The 24,195-nt window shown below is 40.3% G+C and overlaps 1 protein-coding gene across 2 annotated transcripts in view; it reads right to left on the reverse strand.

Annotated features, from left to right (window-relative positions):
- cntfr (ciliary neurotrophic factor receptor) overlaps window positions 1-24,195 on the reverse strand; it is a 230,823-nt gene that overhangs the window by 32,100 nt on the left and 174,528 nt on the right. For both annotated transcript variants that reach the window (XM_056433004.1, XM_056433003.1), the window contains 2 exons: window positions 5,641-5,758; window positions 4,579-4,745 (listed from right to left, as the gene is read on the reverse strand). In XM_056433004.1, the coding sequence (XP_056288979.1) occupies window positions 4,579-4,745; window positions 5,641-5,758 (285 nt within the window). The remainder of the gene's footprint in view (window positions 1-4,578; window positions 4,746-5,640; window positions 5,759-24,195) is intronic.

The raw sequence follows: 24,195 nt of genomic DNA on the forward strand, positions 1-24,195 counted from the left end.
CATGAAATGAATGATGAAAATATGAAAGATCGTTGCATATGATAAAAAGAAAGATAAGAGCAGACAGACAGCTTTCTCCCTTGAGAAAGAGATATTAATCTCATTGTGACCTTCTTCTAGTAAATGTGTAAAAAGATGAAATAGGGACGGGAAGAAAGAAGGAGAGAAAGATAGATAGAGAGAGAGAGAGAAAGAGAGAGAGAGATAGAAAGAAAGAGAGAGAAATAAAGAACAGTGCATATAGGCAGAATGAAACCAAAGTGAAGTCAGTGGAGACTAGAGATCAGAAACTCATCCTCTTTGTCCACATATACGATTTGTCCAACAGTACATAACAGAATGAAACATGTGCGAGGACAGAACAAAACAGAGAGAAATCTGTATGGGTGGAGAGTCCCAAAGGCTTTTAAAGTATTCATCTGACTTGTAATGGAGTATGAGCTTTGTGTTGCATGAGTTATGAACACATCTTTCTTTTGAAGCACTTCTATTAATACTAGAGCTAAAGGACGGAAAGGACTTAAATGAAGAGTGGGACAATAAGAGCCCGGGATTCACTGACCAAAACAGATTTCAAGCAAATATTGTGAGGAGCAGATTATTGGGCTCAAAGACTTTTGTCCATTAAACTTACAGGATCGTGCCGGTCGATTCTGCCTGACCCTTTCATGCTTGGCCTGAAAACGTCTGTCATGACTCCCTCGACTGTTCATTCAAATTTGCGTCAACATTACCGCTCCTCTTTCCTCCTCTCAACCTCATGTTGCAGCAGTCACAGCAGCACTCGTGTGATGATGCAAGTGAACAGGTATGCCGTAACAAAAAAGTATAATCTTACAAACAGCTATTGCTCAGCGGACATTATGTTCACTGTCTGCTGAAAATGGAACAAGAGAGTGGGAGGCAGAGTAGCTAAAAGGCTGTCCCGGTGGCTCAGACTGTGCAGCAATCAAGCAGTAATGTAGAAACAGAGATCTGTAGTCTTACCAATGTAGTACATCATCTGAATATCTGATTTTAGTGTTTCTAAAACATGACTGTGGAGCATCTACTTGTACTGAATGCAGCCAGGTTTGTATGCATGATATAAAAAAAAAGAAGACATCTAGAAACCCTGTAGCTCTTCTACACCACACCACACTACACCAGATTTCCTTTAAAATAAATTGACTTTAAAAAAAGAAGAAAAGTAAAATCTGTGAATTGTTTTAAAGCTTTTTTTCTAAAAAGTCCTCTTTTTATAAACTGTTGCCATGGAATTATGGCACAATAGCTCCTCCTTCCACAGGATTACGACTCATTGTTGGAAGCAGACTGTATTTTTATTAGGAGGTATATACTGTATACACGAAGTGTGTATCAAGTAACATGTGAATAACAAATTATGTTAGTGTACAGTCAATGTTATGTCTTTAGTGATGTTATTTCCTACTGAATAATATGTAAAGCATGGCAGTAGTAGAGCACAAATTGGTTTCCTTTAATGGACTCACTGAAATGAAATTACACACATTCTCTTGCTTCCATAATTAAATGACTAGAAGTGGTACATCCTTAATTCACCTGGTGTGCTATTTTTTCAAAGCTACAATAGGCAAAGAGAATAAATGAGAATTACAAAAAGCACATCGGAAAGTTGTGTCAGTTTTTTTCTCTTGCAAAATAGGTGACGGTCATATAACTGCAAATGTTCTCATATCTGGAAAACTAAGACTACACTTGTCGTACTTAACCCGTACCATACCATACGCAGACTACGCTTGACGACCCTTTTTTTCCGACTAACCAATAGGATAAGATGGAATACAATAGGGATACCAAACATAATCTAATCTCTTCCTTGTGGTATTTATTAATATGAAGCAGGACTGAAGAAGAAGGATGAAGCCCACTGCTGTCCTAGTGGGCCCAACTGTACATAGATCCAGGGTGTTGCATTCAATTATTTTACACTGTTATTATCCTCTTAAGTTAACTTCACTTCTATTGACTGAAGTGAACATTTGCTGGCTCCTCCGGGAAGCTGCACATAAAACAACCACAAATGAAACCAGAATATGAACACATAGTATTGAAAGGATAAAAGTGACAGATGATTGAATGGTGTTGTTGAAACCTACTGCAGCTATATCCCCCCTTTCAAATTAGACTACAGTATATTCATATTAATTACAATTCATTAATAATATATTCCTCAATCATGCTCAGGTGGACTAGTATCAGAGATGAAAAAGAAAATCAATGTAGGTATAAAAAAAGCTTTATCTTTAGAAGTATTTACACTAAGACAAGATCAGTCATTGTTTGATAATCCTGGCACAGGACATCTTTAAGTTATCATGTGTTGAATCTGAAACACACACACAAGCACGCACGCGACCACGCGTGCGACCACGCATGCGCGCACGCACGCAGGCACACACGGCTGCACGCACACACGGATGCATGCACACATAATCTCTTCTAATTTCATCCCGGCTTTGGTCGGATGAACAAGGACAGTTGCGGATCTTCTTACTCCCACTCAGAATTCAGAAGTGCACCAGGAAGCATGAAATTGTTTTATTTATTTACGATCTGCCTCGTTGTCACTGATAATGAATGTGGCTTACAACTTAGAATGGCATGGGAAAGACTTTTAACAATGCAGGAACAAGGAGGAGATAGAGGGGATGAGAGCCAGAGGGGGAAGAGAAGGCAAATTATTTAAAACACTTAGAAAACTATTGATGAACATAGCAAGATATTTGAAAACTATGTTTTTAGGTTTTTGCTTTTCAACTATAGCAATTTCTAAAATGAAGTCACTGATCTTTTCAAAGTCTTTTTTATTTGCACGATACTGTTCTTGTGTTCAAGTCTAATTAGAAAATAGGTTTATGTTGCTTTCAACTCTCCCTGTGATCAATCACAACAGCTGCATTGTGTTGTCAGTTATACTAAAGTGAACAGCAAGCGATCAGAGCACATTGCTTTAGCCTGCTAATAAGTGATGGAGATAATACACCATTGTATTGTTTCCAAGCTGCAATTTATGATTTAGACAGTTTTTTTACATTTGAGAAGATGTAACAAGAGGAAACAAACCGGAGGGAAATTTGTGATATTGGGCTGTATAAAATAAACTGAATTGAATTCTACAGGGAGAGAAGAAGTACAAAGTCACATGAAGGGCATGTGGGCATGAAGGAGAAAGCCAAGGAAAAGAAAGGAGCAGTGGGGTGTTTTGTTATCACCAATAGTAGAGGGATATTTCCTCAGCCAAGACGCTAATCCGGCTAGCATTAGCATTTTCATGAGTCGTGTGTCCAGGGCTCGGCAGAGCATGGTCACTGCCTCGTTTGGTTACTTATGTACACACACATACACACACACACACACACACACACACACACACACACACACACACACACACACACCTACACCTACACCTACACACACACACAAACACCTACACCTACACACACACACACACACACACACACAAAACCCTCTCGGCCGACACTCCACACGGCCCATTGGTGTCTGTGTGTGTTTATGCGTCATGCACACCCATATCGCGCTCTGAGCAATACAACAGAGCTGAGGACTGCTGGCAGCACTACCCTTATCTATTAAAGTACTTCTCCTTCCTTCTTTAAAATGGATTTCTCCTCTTCACTGCTTTCCAGCCTGAGTCGCTTATGAATTATAAGTCTTGCTATTATTATGTAGCCTTCTGCAGCCTAACTGAACAAAAGAATGTACAATCCAAGAACTTCTTTTTTCAACACATGAAGGTTATTATCTGAGAACATTATTAAATAAAAAATCAGACGAAGTAACACACTTTTCTGGTAATTCTTACATTAAATATGACAGAAATAGACTTCCACTGCAGCTGGTGTATGGATTATCTGGCACATTAAGTGAAAAAGCAGACCTTTGATTTATGACGGTCACATACCATCGGAGCCTCAACTAAATGCTGTTTGTTGCAGAAAAGGTTCAGAGGTAGCGTGTTTATTATATAGTGCCTTTGGTAATGACAGGGGTGCACAGTCAGTGGGTTTGCTGCTAATGGACTATGCTGTAGGTTAAAGCAAAAAAGAAAAAAAGAAAAAGAAGCTCGCTAATATTGAAATGGCCAGTGAAATTCCAATTTTATTTGTCTTATCGGCACCGAGCATAACTGTGTTTACAACAAATCTCCGAAGATAACAAGAAGTCAATGAAATCTGTGCACAAACAAATGCATTAACATTGCTCAAGGGTTGGCATCCTCGAAAAGATGCCTCGACACTCTCCATCTTAGTTCATATTTCTGTTGCAGTTCTTTGTCAATCTGTGTGTTAAAAGGATCTAACGTTTTTCCCTGAACTAAGTTTAAATAAAGAGCCACTTGTAAATGTCAACGAAAACCATTGATATTCTGCAGCCTGAATGAGTTAGGAGGGAACTAAAATGATCCTTTTTAAAACCTCGCCAGTAAACATCAGTGCTTCACTGTGCACATGCATCATGTTTGTATCAAATTTGGTTACAACCGTGTAATAGAACACCACAACATAAGAACACTTTACACTGCATCTATCTTACCTATACTGGATTCTTCAAAAGAAAATGTGGTCGAGGCTTTCCCCAAAGCATTGACTGCCGTCACATTCACTTTGTAGGGGAAGCTGGAGAAGACCTCGGGAAAACGTACACGACAGCGGTTCTTGTGGTCTGGATCTTTCTGCACCTCCAGTGATCGCTGGTTGTGTCTGGAGTGGAAAAGGGAAATGAATAAATTGAGTAACAGATAGAATAGGAAAAAAAGTAAAGTAATTTTTTGGTTGAAAAAGGACACAAAAAGAAACGCTGTTCAGAAAAATGTGGAGTCACCTACTGGCTGAGCTGAACGCTGTCGTTACCAACTACTCCTGCTGTGAGTGTCTCATTTGTCCTATTCATCTATATGTCTCTCTGTCAACATTATTCAAACAAAATGACGTTGGTGGTGCAAACTTAGTGAAGGCAGAGTCCACCAGCTGTGGGACTCTGTGATCTGGGTATATCAAAGAGAACCTGAGGGAGACGGACTCGCTGCGACCGAAGGAGAGAGTTGTTTAACAACAGACCAAAACCACCATGTTTTCTTATAAACCAAATTTATAATAAAAAAACAACCTTTTTATGTCTGACTGATGTGGATTCTGATTGCCTTGACATTTGGGGTATTGTCAATTTTAAATCTAGTTGAATAGCCTGTAACGTTTTTGTTCAGTAAGGTCAGAAACAGGACTCCATCAGCACTCGCCACCAATACTTTTTGATGTTAACATTTTTAAAATCATACATAAATTAGGGCCTGTGCCAGGGATAGAAAATGTCCAGAATACACAAAATTCCAACATTTTAAATGCCCCTAACCACAGGGGACTTTGCATAATCTTCGCTTCGCCCCCCCTTTTCAGGTTAGAACTATAGATCCCTCAACATCTTTGCGTGCGTCAAATAAAATATAAGATTGCTTACGTTGTGGTGGAACTTTAAGTCATGCTGCTTAATGTAAGCTATGTCTTAGCATGACACATTTATTTATATATATGTATATATATAGTGACCGAACCATGCACTTCCAAATGTCGCACCCAGACAAAAGACCAATGCACTTACTGCACGTCGACTTCGAAGGTTGTGGGGATGTACGTCGGGTGCAGTTGGTGCCAGCTGCAGTAGAAGCCTTTTGGGTAGGTGTTGGATCGACAGGTGACTGTGGGCTCCCGAGGGGGAACTAGAGAAAGAACAAAAAAAGAAAGACATAGGGCAGAACTGTTAGCTAACATATATACTGCTTTATATAATTAAGAGTTACGAGTTTGAAAAAGAGGCTTTAAGAAAAAACAAGAAATACCAGAGCAATATCAAAATAGCACAGCTCACATTAATCAAATGCAAAGCAGCTGTCTCTAAGTAGACGTTTCCTCATTGAATTATTCAATCTTGATTGAGTATTTCATACACACCACACGTCACAGTTACTCACTTTAAAAATAGTTATATATGCGTCTCTGGTTATGATTTATGAGATATGTTTGTGTAATGCATTTTTTTATTACACAAAAAAATGTATGTTAGACTCATTAAGAGGGAGGGATTAAGATTGATTATATACCTGGATGCTAAAATAACTTACTTTAGCTTTCACAGTATCACTTATATTTTCTATAAACCTCAACCTTAGGTTAAGATCGTGTTAAAATGGATATCTTGAGTCAATTTGTATTGAGAGGCCATCTTGTTAATAGAATGTCAGGTCAGATTCAACAGCGGATTCAAATCAATATATAATTTCTGCTCACTCTGTCACCGTGTAAGCAGCATATCTGCTTCCTCTTGTTTTCATCTAATGACTGCAGCAGGGTACAATCTTGTGACTGCAGGCAATTATTTTCAAATTGACTGTATTTGCATTGATTTTTGTCCCCTAAGCCGCCTGCATGTTGGAAGAGGAAGTGAATGGAAAACCTGAATTAAAGCATAAGGCGATGAAGAGCAGATCTGGAGATATTGGAGAAAAAAAAGAAAGAAAAGTCAAGAAGCTGGGAGGGAAGAGGGTGTGTGGAGAAGGAAGGATGTTTGAGTGGTAGAGCAACAGAAGAAAAAAAGACGTTGGCCAGAAAAAGTACGCCAACTCTGGCCACCTCCAAGATTAGAGTATTTTCTTCAAGGCTAGTCAACTCTTGTCTACCACCCCCCTCTTTTCCTCCCCAAAGCTTCTCACCCTTTTACCCTTGTTATCTTTGCTGCATGTGGCGTACAGTGAGTATTCAGTGCGATATGACAGAAACACATTTCTTTATATTCTGTTTTACCTATAAATCTTTTTCATCCTCTCTCTTTCCAAATTCACCCTCTTTTATTCTTTAGCTTTTCTTGATCTAAATTGCAGCGTTTTTCAATTCACACATGGTCCTTCATTTGGTTAGGATTGCTGAAGTGTATTGCTTTTATAATATGGCTGCGTTGAAATTTAAATATTACATATTGGATAGCAGCCAGTAAGCATTATATACTCCTGATAAGATATGTTGACTGATAACAGCTACATTGACACACTTTGATTCTTCATTTATGGCCAGTAATGCACAGTTATGGGTGGGATGGGTCATCCTGCCTTTAGGAGGCACGAACCCATTCTATGTGGACATGGGAAAAACTCCATGAGCTGCTCAGTCGAGCAGGATGTCTCTCCCCTGTGAGAAAAAGGATCGCTCCCAATGTTTTTGTAGAACATGACTTCTAGGGTGTGGCCAGACAAAAAAGGAAAGGTAATGCTTTTACAGAACAGTGATGAAAGAAGACCCTACCTTACTCTAAACAGCATGGAGAGACTATTTAAAATAACATTTTCAGGTATTTTCAGTAGTTTAGGTATAGTTTTAATAGTTCAGGGGTTAAATTCAAGGGATGATGAAGATTTCAAGATATGTGACCCTGGAATGGGTCACATATCTTGAAGTGCTTGAAGTTATATTTTGAATGTCCTGAATGTTGATCTGGATAGAGATTGAATGATATATTCATATTATGTAGAGTAAAAGTATACAACGTATATAATAATCGAAATTGGAAATTAAAACCGATTGAGTAAAGTAGTTTTCCCTATATTCACACTATATGCTTGAAGTGCATTATGATTACTATATGGCTATACCGCAGCCTAACCCCGGTTCGTATGGATGAATGAATGTTGGTGGTGGTCGGAGGGGCCGTAGGCGCTGATTGGCAGCCTCGCTTCCGTCAGTCTGCCCCAGGGCAGCTGTGGCTACTGATGTAGCTTACCACCACCGGTATGACTGTGTGTGTGTATGACTACTGGACTCTGGACTCTGGACTCTGTAAGCGACTTCGGGTATTTAGAGAAGCGCTATATAAAATTGAAGGTTATTATTATTTATATTATTATACTAGAAGGATATATCTATAATAAATAAGTAAATATACTTTGATTAAAAAATAAATTATATATTACTTAAACTTACAAGGTAATAACAAGGTATATGTCCTCAGTGTGTGAGATACAAAGTTAACCATTAATGTAGTTATGATGTTACAATTGTTATCCATCTAATAAAGGATCGATTCTCTTGAGCACACATTTAGAAAGCTATGCTCTTGACCAGATATATCACTGATCACAAACAAGTCATTTTATTGGGAAAAAATAAGCAACAAGCAAAGTGTTTCGATGTGGGAAAAAACAAACAGCGGAAAAAAAACAGCACAAATGGAAAGGCAATCCCTCAAGGGCGGGTTGGAGTTACAAAAAGCAGATGGAACAATTCCCGTCGACATCACATGTAAGTGCCACAATGTGTTTTCTTGCTGGAGATCCAGAGAAATAACCAAGGCCCAATTCATCCAACACGTCTCAAGTATTCCTCTAATCATGGATGATAAGATCGGTTCACTTGCATCTGGCACTCGGTAAGTTTGGTGTGGCTCGTCTTTTTTTTGTCATTCTCAGTTTACCCCCTTGGATACTGAAGCTTCTCTCATAGACAAATAATATGGGAAATCCTATGTTTTGTATTCATGATGGCAAAATAAAACAATAAAAACATTTCCACATATTGTAGCCAATTCCTGTCTAATAATTGGCTCCTCATATGAGAACTTCAGTCAAAGTCACACACACACACACACACACACACACACACACACACACACACACACACACACACACACACACACACACACACACACACACACACACACACACACACACACACACACACACACACACACACACACACACCAAGAGTTGGCTTGATTGGCTGCTATAGGGTCATTTTAGAGTCACACACAATAAGCTGTGTTTAAGCAGTCACCACGGCAAATAATTTGCCTGTCAATAACACCAACGAGGAGTTGCCAGCGACGATATCCAATCACACTAAATTAATCTGAGAGACTAATTGGGGCCATCTCAATCAATTGGCTCTTCATCTGAGAACTTCAGTCAAAGTCACACACACGCACACCCCCCCCCCCCCCCCCCACACACACACACACATACACTCACCCTCACACCCCGACACACACCCACCCACCCACCCACACACACACACACACCCACACACACACGCACACACACACACACACCTCACACACGCACACAATGGAGATGCAGATATTCCTATTGGCTATTTAAAATTGGCGTGATTAATCAAACCAGCTTAATAAGAATCTGGAGAAGTTCAATGATAACATTGCGGTTTCAGAGGGAAGGCAAAGGAATACAGGCATGAATTGATGTGTGTTGACGCCAGCTTTGTTTGGAGTGGTTTGTTCGTACCCTTCTTTAATTTAGTTTATCTTGCCATGTGTGAGGGCCTTCAATCAAAACCTCGTAGTGCAGGTCCCTTGCAGCGCACTGTTTGAGCTCCTCCAAGGGGACTGAAGTATGTGCTTTGTTAGGAGGGAGAATGTGACCCGAAAAAAACAATACTACTGTATGTGGTGTATATGTAGGAGATGAGACAAGACGGCATTTTTTCATCAGACTTTACTAATCTAACATTGAAAACCTTCAGACACACAAGACGGGAACGTGCATATGGTGCCCAGTTGCCTCAAAAACAATGAACATCAAACGCTTTCTGGGGATCTAATGAAAATACATGTTGAAACAGGACGGAGACGACAGTATAAGAGATAATGTGCCTGTAGACTAAACAGAGAACAAAGGCTTTATGAATATTAAGGTACATATAACAACAGCTCTAATTAAAATGTCATTGTGTATGTTCTGTATTTGGTGAACAACCTCACCTGATTCAGTGGCAGAGAGGACACCGCTCATGAATAAATGTTATTTGAATTAGTGCACTTTCATCATGTGGTTTGAATTGCTAAACACCGAATGAGATTTTAAAAAAGCCCTTTGAGAGCCTCATGAAACACACACCTGCTAGTGTGCACATGTGTGCATGACCGAAGAGGTAAGTGGGGTTACTTTTATATGCTAATAAGTCAGAGACACAATTTACTGCAGACTGTGGCTCATGAATACTGAGATCAACAAGAAAAGAAAAGAAAAGAAACACTTTTTATTCATTAGACCACAATCGCAAACCAAAGCGGAGCCGTGGTTTGGCACCGGGCTTTAAATCTATTTCAAGTTTCTTGACACCGGATTTAAAATGCAATGTTTTTTTTCTTCTTCACATGTGTCATGCAATACGCAGCATGACACATTGTCCTCAAAATTCCAAACGTGTACGCAGAATCTCCTCATGCTTTTAGCCGTGCGTGAAAGGTGAAATAAATCCTGCAAAGCGCGTTGTCACACCAGCCTGATGCCGCACCACTCTACTGTGCTTTGCTCGAAATAAACTGATATTGCAGTTCTCTCTCTCTCTCCCTCTCTCTCTCTCTCTCTCTCTCTCTCTGACGCACACACACACTTTCCCTTCTGCTGTCCCACTATTCTGTACCTGTCACACAAAAATTCTGGGACTGGCGAAAGGGGATCTTTGTCACAGAGCGGCGTACACAGACATGCACATGATGAGGGATAAGGACATCCAGTGGCCCTGGTTGCTAGGCTGCAGATGCTGTTGTAATTGCTATTTGTTGGGGTTAGTCGCCTCCCTGTTGCTTTGTGTGCGTTTGTCTGTAGGCATCACTGTGTGTGCGCGCACGTCTTTCTGTGCCCGTGTGTGTTTGTAGTGGATTCTCTTGCTATGACAACAACAATGAATGCTGTTTCTTCCCATTTCTCCATTGGCTCACTTTTTTTTTCTTCAGCTTGTGATGTTCAAACGCTCCCGAACTTTCCTGGGTCCGAATCCCTATTCATGCTGTCTTTCAGTTTTCCCTTCCATGATGAGGAGTCAAGCTGACGAGCCACAATCTTTTGCTGGACACAGTTAACCCTCCTGTTACCTTAGCGTCAATTTGACCCCATTCAATGTTTAATGTCGGTGTTCTTTCGGGTCAATTTGACCCCAGGCTGTTTTTCACTGTCAAACATATAAGAAATATCAACTTTTTTATATATTTAAAGGGCTATTTAGGTCATCAACAAACAAACATAAAGTACCTCACACTTAAACTTGGAAAACAATATTAATTCTAATAATTTTCTGGAGGTTTTAATTGCTGGGTCAAATTGACCCCAAGGGTAAAATATGTCAGTAAATATAAAGGTAACAGGAGGGTTAAACATTGAATGGGGTCAAATTGACCCTAAGGTAACAGGAGGGTTACGTGTCTGAATAGCAAACCAAGGGACTGCCAATAGCGAACAAATCCATTCATCTACGTGTCTGCCTGTCTATCCATCATGCAAATCTCATTTGGTTTAAAAAACACTTTCTTCGTATTAGACATTCTCCGAGGGGAAGATGTAAATCCTCTTGGATTCTGTGCCACTCTGAATGGCATAACTCGTTCAGGCAGATGGCTTCGGTCTCCGCTCTACTCGGCCTGCCAATGCATTTCAGATTAGGTTATTATTATGATCATGTGTCATGGGAGAAAGAGGAATGTAAATAACTCTGTGGGACAAAGTTAAAGAGAAACGCTGTGGTGCCTTTTTGTCCAGACCAGCTGTTGTGGCTAACTGTAATGTAATTGTGGTGTAATATTTTTTATCCAGTGCTCTATCCCAAAGCATAAACGCACGTGTGTGTGTCTGTGTCTGTGTGTGTGTGTAGGAAGATCTGTAATGTGAATATGCAATATTCTCTAAAACTAATTAAATTAGAAGTGCACACATTTGCCTGCACAGTATGTGGACTTGCAATGTGTAATCAAAAGCATGTGCCTGCAATAGTGCCAAATAAAATAAGTATATCTGAGGAGTGCCTTTACGCCATCAACATAAACTTTTTTCAAAGTCACTTTGACTGTACATCACTTCTTGTCCATTTGCCTTAAATGCAACAGGGCATAATTTACATCTATGACATGCACATCAAGTGATATTTTCTCTCATTTTCTTCTGTGGCTATCTTCTTATTACTGTAACCATCCAATCTCTCTTGACTTGTCCAAAGCTGCTCTTCAACATAGGGGAGTGTAAATGTCAGCAACTACACACAGTGCACAAAACAATTGCATTGGCATTCCAGGAATGAACTCTGGACCAATTGGAAACAGCTGTGTGTGAGAGATGAATGAATGAAAGAAGGATGAATACCTTATGAGAGCATCAGGAGTTGATAAGTGAGACAGAGAGAGAGACAGACACAAAGACAAAGAGAGCTTCCAAAAAACGAAAGAAGAACATCTTAGAGATTAGTTTAAATACATAAATAATCATAACCAAGAAGGTCAGATAAAACATATATAAATAGGATTTCTATAATTTTCAATGAACCACCATTTTCATTGAAGGCAGCAGAGTGGTACGAAGAGAAGGAATTGTTGAGAGGTTTGACCTCTACAGCTCTGGAGGTCAGACACAGGAAGACGACCATTATACCTGGACACTTAGATCAACCCCCCCCCCCCACCCCCCCTGGCCTGTCCTGTCTCTCACTCTCCCTCATACACAGATGCTCACTTAGCCACCTGACATCACAAATCTTTCTCAAAGCTCGGGAACAACATCTCATGTTTCACAGGAAATAAAACAAGATTCCCGAGCCGCTTCGCACCTCGAAACACAATCTCACCTTAAGCTGACTGGTTTGGATTTTTAAACCGCTTCCTTCCTCCCACAAAAACATCTGATGGAAAAGACCACCAAGTGGATTTTATGACCGACTGGTTGATCCACTCAACACTCGGAATTTGAGTACATGCATACATTTGAGTTTTGATTTGATAACGCATACTATATGGACTGGAATTGTTTTTCGTCTCCAAAAGAAATTATTTCATCATCGCATACTTGTTGCATTGAATTCAAATAAAACATAGCTGCAAAGTCCAAACTACATTATGGGAATATTAATTAGATTGCTTTTTGAGAGACACCTATTATCTCTTAGAAGGAAAGCACATTATTTCACTGCCCCGTGCTCCCTTCCCACTTGTCTCTCTTTCATCCCTCTCTCAATCTCTGCAGTTTTCAATTATTCCATGCATTTTCTCCCACTTGTTCTTCACCTGTACTGTTCAATAGTCATGGTAATGAATGTTTTACATTTTAGTGCAGCTAGAGAATAAAGCTCTGTATATAATGAGGGAAAACGAAAAAACACATAATTAAGCCAAAACTCCTTCAGAAAATGAAAGGCATTTACAGTTTGCATATTGATACTTGCAATGAATCTGGTGGTCCTCTGCTTAACTTTCCCCAGACCTCTGCACAAACTAGCAGCACTGAATCCAGAAGCTTATGAGACGCCGGCCAGGCTTTCTTTTCGTGCTACTTCCTTCTTGCCATATTTAATTATTTGTCCCTACAGGGCAGTGAAAACTGCCAGGAAGGTTGAGGAACAGCACAGTGCCACTGATGAGTGACTTGTTCATTTAAAATAATCTTCTTTGTGAAACAGGGAATTACATTTTTTAAGCTGTGGCTTCACCTTTCTCAGCATTTTGCTTTAATTCCATTTTTAGTCCATGAGATCTGGCAATGGCCGTCCCAAGGACAAACAAAAGCAAACAACATCCCCGGAAAAGTTTTTCGATTTCTGTTATTGTGATAAATAACTGATGGGCACGTTGGAGATTCAATGGTCTTATACTCCCTCTGAAAAGGGCTCCTGGTTAAGTCTAAATTGCCTTTGTCGGAGGCACTGCAGCAGGTCAAACAGGGGATGGAGCACCGCATTACTCTGTGAGTAATACAGGGTGACACTCATAACCTAAGGCATCAATAGTAATCGTCTTACACTTTCCAAGTGGAGGATGGAGGTCAGACCAATTATTTCCCTCTGCTCCTCCCTTGCCACATTTGACAATCACCTTTTGTGTCAGATGCCTTGTTGAGTCACCAACCCTTTCTTTGTCCCATGGTTATTGTACTTAGAGGGGCAACCGGTGAGGCCTGGCAAGAATTTGAGTTTAAAACATCATTAACGGAATGTGACGAGGTAACAGTGTTATTGTTGTGTCACTGAGGGGGTTATCAATAATACATACACGGTCAGTGTGCGTTTCCATAGTTTGTTTATTGGAATTAACCCTCCTGTTATGTTCGTTTCTTACATACAGCCGTGATGTTCCCGGGTCAATTTGACCCGGTTAATGTTGAATCATCCAAAAGTGGTCAGAAACCAAAAAATTCTAAAAACTATAGTTTGTACATCATCACCAACAACATTACTAACAATTAAATCAGTTTTTATTGGAATTGAGTTATTTACCCCTCCATAGATCAGAGTTCAATCAGGAGCACTCACTCGTTTTAATGAAAAATACATGTTCAAACTATTTTTTAGGAACATTGAAAGAATCTAAATCTAAATTGCATTAGTCTACCATAACATGTATTTTCTCCTAAATTTTATTTGCATTTTGTAATTTTTTTTTTTCATGGGGTGATGTAGATAAATAGAGATGAGACACCTGTGCTGTTCAGGGTCATAATGACCCGCCCACTAAAAATCAAGCCAAATGAGTCATAAAGGATTTGTATTGAAAGTAAACTTTAGTTATGTTTATTTTTAGTGTTAAGATGCATAAATTATATGATAAAAGATGACCAAAGGCCAGCACACAGTCATCCTCTTGTTGCAGTCGTATGTATCTGCAGAGTGTAATGTTGTAGGACTTCTCAGCAACCATTTTGTATCTTTGGCCCTCCCCTGCTAAGGCGTGTGTGGAGTTTTCCCGCAGGGAAAAATAAAGGTTCCCGTCAAAATAGTATCTGTATTTCTCGCACAGCTGGGGTCGTTAGAAAGAGAATGTGTGTGGGTCTGAGATTGGGATGAGACAGGGTGTGTGTCTCTCCCAGTCAGACAGACAGTATATTAGAAGTACTATAGGCCTACTACATATGTATTAGTTGAGACATGAAAGAAACCCTCACATTAGTGTCCCATGTCCAATAAAAGTGTATTTAGGGGGAAGTTAGAAGATGATAAACATTGTTTAGTCTGTAAAGTGTGCTTTTCATGTAGGGTGATGGGCACACAGCAGGATAGAGATGGTTCCCATAACAACCACCTGATTCTTTTGTTTGAAGTTTGAAATGTGTACAACTTTATATATGGGGTTGTGAACGGGGTGTGTGTGTGCTAATATGTGTGTTTGTGTGTGTGCTGATATGTGTGTTGGTGTGTGTGTTTGTGTGTGTGTTGGTGTCTGTGTGTGTGTGTGTTGGTGTGTGTGTGTGTTGGTGTGAGTGTGTGTGTTGAAACTTGGTGGGAGGGAGTAAGAAAGACTGTCCTACATTTACAAAGAAGCCATCACTTTCACAGCCGGGTCAAATTGACCCGGGAACATCATCTCTGTTATATAAACCTGCAGGGGGGGGTTGCAAATACATGATATTTTTTTTGTATTTTTTTTAACGTTGATTACACTAAATAAGGTAAGCAGAAGAAGTTTTATACAGAAAGAGTACTTAGAAGTATTTTTCCTAGATTTTCAAACTTTGAAACGAGTCAATTTGACCCGCAACATAACAGGAGGGTTACGGAAAGTCGCAGAAACTAGAAAAAAAGGACTCGGAACCCTCAAACCCTCCTGGTTTACCAGAAGCAGAGCAAATACTGACCAAGCAAACCATGCAGAGCCTGGGGGAGTATGGATTTTGAAGGTTATTAGAAGACAGTGTTATTTTGACCAGCGTCAAGGTTTTAGCTGTTGTGTGTATTGTTAGCCTGTTGTTAGTAAGTAGTTAGCTTATTTAGAAATCTTTACAACTGATGACGGTAAATGCAGATCGTATGGATCCAGTAGGAGAGGTAAAATGCACAATGCACCTTGAACAAAGGAAACACAACACTCTTTTTCTGCCCCAGTCCCACCTCAATAACAACTTCAGGGATTTCAAGAGAGGCCGAAAACCCTGATGTTGGTGGAGAAAGCTGTAGGGGATGGAATAATGAACAAGGCTTTTGAGGTTGAGATAACGCCAGCATACTAATGAAGCTAGAAATTGCCAATTTATCACAGAAACTCCAGTCGGTATTACCAATTTAATTCAATTCAGTTTATTTTATATAGCCCAATATCACCAATTACGAATCTGCCTCAGAGGGCTTTACCAGCGTTTTACCCATATTGAAATTTGAGTGTGTTAACGCTGACTTGAGATGTCTCTAGTCTCACTAAGAGGTACATCTCTGTATCAACTTGGCAATAATAGCTTTAGGCTCTGTCACTGCCGAGACAATTGCTTCTCAGCTCAGGGGGCCGTGCTGGTGAAATGAGTGACAGGCTGGGATTGACCAATCAGTGGTGTCAGGCGGCCACGTGCACAACCAGCTAACTGCCATCACTCACACGCAGAGAGAGATGAGACAGACAGGTACAACCCGAATCCCTGACGTCTGAAACACAACAGCTAACTGCTTTACATTTAGCTGTCAGATTCAAAGCGAGACAGATAGACAGATGGACAGATAGACAGAGCGACACACAGAGAGCGTGAGAGAGAGAGCGAGAAAGAGAGAAAGAAATCAAAAGTGTCTCAAATATCGAAAAGCTTGAGGCCATTATTGTGAATTCAGCCAGCTGCTTTGTGCGGGAGCACTCTGCGCTATCTTTTTATACACCGTGTTCTTTTCATGCAGTTATGAAAGGTGTCGTTCTGCACAGTCTGAAACCTTCAGATGCACATATATACTGGGCAAACAGGCAGCTGAACACACACACACACACACAATGCGACTGCCTGGATTAAAAAAAGCTCACATACGCAACACAACGAACACACTAAACAACACACAGAGCGATGGTATCCTCTGCATTTCTGTACACCTTGGGGCAATTACAACTGTTATTTTTGGTAGCTCTGTAATGCTATTTTAATGGAATGTTTGCATTAAACTTAAAGCTCCATCAGGTCCTCCACACACCAGCTGTGCACCATAGCCACTCTAACCCAGGCCCCCAGCCAGCCATACTGGAAGATCTCAACAGTTTGCAACATAATAGAGGGACAGAGGGAGAGCGAGAGAGAGAGAGAGAGAGAGAGAGAGAGAGAGAGAGAGAGAGATAGAGAGAGAGAGAGATAGAGAGAGAGAGATGAACTGCCTGCAAAATATAACTCACCTCAGCAGTATCCACAAGAAACGGCTTACACCAGTGCCATTCACATAATGCATGTGCCAGTCAATCAGTGCACATCTCTAAATTCCTTTTTGGTTTGGCATACTGGTTCAATTGAACTCATTCAAATCTGGATCCAAAGGGGAAGCTGGAGCTTTTGACCTGACCGGGCTAAAATAGTAGCACATCTGTAAAATAGGCATTTTTCTCGAGGCAGTAATACAGGACTTTCAACCAGTAGATCGGTGTGCAAGTGTTGTTGAGTAATTATGAAGTGACATTCATCCCATATTCATGTCATTTACTTATTTGTGTATACTTAGGTCCAGTGTTAAATTGTTTCCCTAGTAGAGGCGTCCTGTTAAACATTAAATCACGTGAGGTTGAGAGGTTGTGGTAATTTCACCTACTTCTGTGAGATCCATGTTGCATCCTTCTTACAGTAATAACTTCACCTGACCTCCTTCTTTGCTTCCTTCATAATTACTACGGCCACTAGAGGGCTTTGCCACTTCTTCCTGGGAAGACCATCCCATGGTGATACGATTAAAATGCATCACTAACAAACTAACAAAGGGTGTAACTGAAGCTTGTAATGTATACTGGTTCAGGGGTTGTTTTGAATGCAGGGCAGTTCAGTGAAACACATCTTTGCATACATATGCTGTATCAATAAAATAAGACAAGAGAGAATATCCCCATGTTATTGCAGATGCTGAAATTAGATGTTAACTTTTCCTTCAGTTGATGAATTCTCACTGTGCATCACCGCTGTGATTTACTGCTTGACAATAAGGTGTAGGCCTTACAGCAAGGAAATGACTGCAATGAGTAAGAATAAAGGATGCATCTCCAATCTAATGTGCTGTATTGTGTCCTTTTGTGAAGATTCCAAACGCAGATATGGCAATCATACAATTCCATCGTTCTTGAGAAGAAATGTTGCTAACTTTTCAATCCTGAAGGCAGGAACGGTCGAGGAGCCGGGATAAATGGAAGCAATTTAGCAGGTAGGAGTCAGTCTACATGGTTAAATGAAGGAACAAACAGTGATCTCAGTCCCTCAGCAGCATTTTGGCGTAGGCCCAACCATCGAAGGATGCTCTCATCACATCTATCCTCTGAGTGCTGTTTGAATTTAACAGCAAACAAACAAACAAACTGATGCCTCTGTGTTTTAAGATTTTTTTTCCATCCTTTATTCATTCCTCTCGGACTTCAGCCGACTCCCCCTCTTGAAGTTGATTTTGTGATATCACAAAATTGGGGAGAATTTCTTTTATTATTTGTTCAATACCTTAGACACTTTAGCAAATGCTTGGACCCATGTGACATGTATGCAGTTTAACCAGTGAGCGGTATTCCATTGCCAGATTAGTATTAGAAAACATAATTTGTGTTCTTTTCTCTTCTTTTCTTCTCCACTTCAGTAGAATGATCAAACAGCACACAGTTTCATTCCCATCTGTATTTTGGAGGATTTACAGATATGTATTGTTCATATAATTCATAGCCTGATTTCTAAAATAGTTTATTCCAAAAACATAGTGAACATTGATTTTCTTTTATGACTGTTGACAGTATTTTATGTTAAATAGAGGTATCCAAAATTCCCATCTGCAAAAAACCCTCTGTCTCAATTATGTCAACAAAATGAAATACATTACATTTGAACCTGGCTTAATCCAATGTTAGGATTTGGGTTCTGGAAATGTATGTCAATTAGCATATTTCAAGTTACATTTTCAGAAAGATATATTGTCTTTCATGGTGATATCTATGAATTGATTTCATAAAAAAAATTATATTTACCTGTGGCATCATTTTTAAAGCACCCAATGTTCACATGGAGATCAATAGTGAGCCAGAGAGAGGCTGGAGGCAGGGGAGAATGCTCTGTATGTCATGTCGCGCCTTCAATATCTTTTATGTCCCATTTCTGCCTACCATAGTCTCCCTAATCATTACTTTTCATCTCTATCTCTTTCACTTCATCTCAACCCTCCTTTTTCTGTGGCGATTTATATCGTCAACCAGCTCCAACCTTCACAACCTATCATTAGTTGATTACAAACTCCTTCATTGGCAAAAAGCGCCTCGACTATATTACAGGGCCTTGAGGTGGCAACCTGTCATTATATTCGGTTAGAAGGTTTTTGATGGTGTCAGATTGCAGAATCATGTGTGATTGTAAGTGTTTGTGTGTCTGTGTGTGTGTGTGTATGTCAATTTGAACATATTCCAGGAATAGAAAGTCTTTTTTATCAAGGATTTCTATCCAATTTATTTCTATCCACTTTTACTGAGCCAAATCTATTCTGTGTAGGAATAAAAACATTCAGAGGGAGGGAGGCAGACAGTGAGGGAGGGGGTTTAGTGAGGGGTGAGGGGGGGGGGGGGGGGGGGTCGGAGATTAAAAGCAAGGAACAGAGTGGGCAAGAGAGAGAAAAAGAGGATAAATGACATTCATTGTTCCTTCCTCTTGCTGTCAGTTCTCAGTAATGCTAATCATTAGGTTAATCTGACAGGATGGCACACACACACACACACACACACACACACATCATGTCCGTCCCCTAGCCACCACCCCCCGTGTTACATTCCAGAGCCCGGTGTCAATGAGAGGGAGCCGCCACATTACATGGGTGTTTGTTCTCTTTGTACACTCTCCTGCAATGCTATTAGGGCCGCAGACTGTGCGTGTGTGTGTGTGTGTGTGTGTGTGTGTGTGTGTGTCTGTGTGTGCATATTCTGACCAGAAGTCTTTTTCTGTAAATGGGAGACTGAGCCTGATTACAATCTGACGGTCATCTGACGGTTTTAAAACATACTTTTGAAAAGTTATTTTTGTGGAATATACCTATAATCTTGCACACACTGTGTACTCATACAGAGACCGCAGCAATGAAAAATGTTGTTTAACTTCTGGCTGGGTTTTAATGAATGGTTCTTTGAATGGTTCACATTTTTCATATATTCAGACATATTGTCATTTTTCTTTATACTGATTCTGTGCCGCAAGATTTCTTTTTTCTTTGAAGTTTCTATAAATAAAATAAAATTGACTTTTTCAATGAAAATATATTGGACTATGATCCATGCTCCATGGAATAGCAGAAGGCTTTACTCTCGACCTTAAAGGGGCAAAGTTTAGCTTTAGAAGCAAATAAATAAGGGGATTTCATTTTCTGTGATTTTCTGACCATGAGGGCATTTACTGTGAAGGATTCAGTGCATTCTGTTCCTTATGATTGTATTACAGTTTTTTTCGATTGCTAAGCGACAGTGGGCACAACTGGAGTCACATGTTCAAAACTCTAACCACAGTCTGCGACCAAACACTAGTTTGTTTTTCATTGCTTGAACACAGTTTTCAAAACTCTAACACTTATCCCATGACTTTAACCACAACCTGCACAACACTGTGGATCTACAGCACTTTGTTCAAATGCTAACACCGTGCTGTCAACACTGTGAACCACACATTCAAAACGGAATACATTTCAGCCTGGTGCCTTTCAAACACTGCTGATTGCAATTTCAGCTGAAAGGCTAAGCAGGTGTCTTGTTTTAGACTTGTTAGTGAACACACACATATATATATATTACAGTATATATATAGGTAGAGGTCAGAAAGACTCATTTTGGAAATGGAACAAGGAAGACGGGTTCGTGGAGGAAGGTGGCAGAGAGAGAGGGCGGATGCAAGAGAAAGAGCTGTTATTCCAGATGAAATAAGGGCTACCTTATATGACCCATGTCGAACCATGGTCTCTCATTGAGAGAGGCAGGTTGAGAGCAACCCAATCTGCAAAGATCCACAGTGGGCATCTTAATGAATTTTCCATCATACAAACAGGTGAGAGTTACATCCTTACAGTAAATGAAAACATTACAGGAATCTATTTTGTATTGCAATTATAGAATATATAGACAGATATATTACAGTAAATTTTGACTAAAAATATATTTTTACAACAGGACCCAAGGCTGCCCCCCCAAGGGGGAAGAAAAAAATTTTTCAGATGCGAGGAAAAAATTGTTTGTATTGTTGACATAATTCAAAAAAATGCAATAAAACTAAAGAGGAAAGATAGAGTGCTGGCTGATAATGATATATTTGAAAATGTTAATTCTGCAGCACAACAAACTATGCTCGAGTCCTAAAGAAAACACCAAGTTACAATGAAACAGATACTTGTACCGTTAGAGGAGAGAGAAAGCGGAAAAAAAAGAAAAAGAAAAAATCCAATGTGTCCAGGTACACAGCTATCACAATAAAAATATTTACAGTTAAAAAAACACTGCATTTCTACAGTAAAACTGTTGCTTGTTTTCAGAGAGTAATGGAGGTGGAAGCACTGGAAAGACCACATTCATTTGTAGAGGAAGGAATGTTATAGGTCAAAGGGGCCACTGGGGGTTCCAGGCCAAAGGGAAATATCACCATGTGTGCTGCACTGGCCAATGATGGTTTGCTTCTCAACACACCACTCATTGGCCCAAGGCTCATAGCTTTCCTAGAACAGCTCTATGCTCAGCTAGTGCCAGCAGAACAGGGGGAGCCCCAGGTTGTTGTCATAGTTTGCGATAACGTTGCATTGCACCACTCGGCAGCTGTCAGAGATTGGTTTGCAGCACATTGCAGATTCATGGTTTTGTACCTGCCTGCATATTCACCTTCCTCAACCCAATAGAGGAGTTTTTCTCTGCCTGGAGGTGGAAAGTGTTTGGTCACCACCCACATGACCAAATGTCTCTTTTGTGAGGACACGAGTCCAGAGGACTGCCAGGGATGGATAAGGCACTCCCCCAGGTGCATGGCAAGAGAGAACATGAGATGTGATGTTGATGAAAACATGTGGCCTGATGCTGGAGAGAGGCAGGATTAGTCCCTCGATTATTTGTTCGAATTACAGTATGTACTTTTTAGTTTCATCCCTCGATTATTTGTTCGATTTACAGTATGTACTTTAGTTTCTTTTTTCTCATTACTGTAATTCCGTAAATTACTACAGACTATTGAAGCAAACTGCTAATTTTCATTTGCCTTAAAGAATTGTTATGTTCTAAAAAAATTAATAAATCATGTGAAAGAATGTCACTCTTTTCTTTGAAGAAAATATTACTTTGTTTGAAGTCACTGAAATTGTTCAAACTGTAAAGATGAAAAGTTAGTATTTTCTGTATTGGTGTTTGATGCTAGTGTTTTTACTCTCAGTGTGTTCTGAGTGACAGTGTGTGTTACCTCAGTGATGTTTGGGTGCACTGAGGTGATTTGAGCCATGTGTTAAGAGTTGTGTTGCTTGGAATGAGTTTTGCAGGTGATGTGAACTGTTTAGCTCAGGTGACTGTTGGTAGTGCAGACTGTGGTTAGAGTTTTGCACATGACTCTCAGTTGCCGCTGTGTCGCGCAAATCGAAAAAAACTGTAACAGAACATGATATGCATTCGAGGTACGGCGACAGAGGGAGTTTGAACCATCCAGCTTTCTTAAATGTCAGCTGCCTCACTCAGAAGCTGAACGAAAAAGTTCTTAAAAGACCCTGCAGAACCCAATGAATCTCACTTTCAGTGAAAGTTGAGCAGTCAACACAATCTTAGGCTTAAGTGGGATGCAGTTTTGTTAAATAAGTGTTTGCGTGTGTGTCCTGAGGGAAGAGATGGAACTTGGTTTAGAATATGTAACAGTGGAATGTAATTGAGCTGAAAATTGAAAAGCGGAGCCGTGGCAAAGCCAAGCTGCCGCACGCACGTATGAGTGTGTGTTGTGCAGGTGCGCTTTAGAATGTGTGTCTACGCGTGTATTTGTGCGCATTATTATTTGTGAGTGCTTTTGTTTGGGTTTTAAAAACCATAGTGGGATGCCAGTGTAATCCTTGCCCAGTCGGACCCCCAAGGATAACAGAATTTACGACTGTGTGGGTGAGCCACTCACATGCACACACACACACACACACACACACACACACACACACACACACACACACACACACACACACACACACACACACACACACACACACACACACACACACACACACACACACACACACACACACACACACACAGAGAGCCCCATGCCAACTACCTGAGAGTGATAAGAAGAGTGAGCATGCTGAGTCTTGCTCTGCTCTCCCAAGTAACACTCACTTGGAATATTGGAAAGAACTTTGCCGTCTCCGCTGGGCATCACTCATGATGCGTAATTTTAAGAAACAAGTGATATATACTGTTACTTTATAGCATATAGTCCATTCCTACAACATGTCCAGGATGTTTAACTCTTGGTCTCCTTGGATAAAAAAATATATGTTACAATTGAGCAAACTGCAACCCAGAGTGAATAACACAAGGTGGATGTAAACAAGCAACAACAACCAAAAATCTTCTTCTAAAGAAAAAAAGACGACACCTGAAGTCTCTCTTTTCAGATAATCTGATCTAAGCGATGCAGGTGCTTGCTACTGTGGACTCTTCCATGGAAGTACAGAGTAGATGCGACTCGCTTGTCTGCACCGGTGTCTTTGACATCGAGGGGTCTCTGAAGCTGGACATTTTCTGGACCCGGCACATATCATGTGATCCACCACTTCTCTAGCTCCACCTTTTTGTGAAACATTTGAATACATTTGAGGAACTTCCCCTAAACCGCTCCTTACTCCTGTCACGTGTTGCTAAGAAAACACTGCACTGTTGTTGTTGTTGTTGTACCTCTATTGTTTGGCACATCACACCGTCCTCTCAGTAGAATGCCCCGAGTGTTTGAAGTCACAATTTTAAGGATCTCTGCGTTGTTCTCTTTGGCGGCAGCTTTGGCGATAAGCGGTAGGTGTGCTTTCAGTCTACCAGGCTAGAACCTTCTCTGCTTTTGTCTTTTTCTTCTCTTTAAACAAACACAAAGGAGAATCACTGAGTTCAACTGGCGATCGCGGCAGGTGGTCAGCACAGAGAGACACATTCTTCTCCTCTCTCCAGCTAACTGATTTCTCCAGCTCTCAACCTTTTATCTGTTACTGGCTATTCCCTCAACTTTGCAAGTGTCTC

The sequence above is a fragment of the Pseudoliparis swirei genome, chromosome 15, assembly GCF_029220125.1.
Source record: "Pseudoliparis swirei isolate HS2019 ecotype Mariana Trench chromosome 15, NWPU_hadal_v1, whole genome shotgun sequence".
NCBI classification, from domain to species: domain Eukaryota; kingdom Metazoa; phylum Chordata; class Actinopteri; order Perciformes; family Liparidae; genus Pseudoliparis; species Pseudoliparis swirei.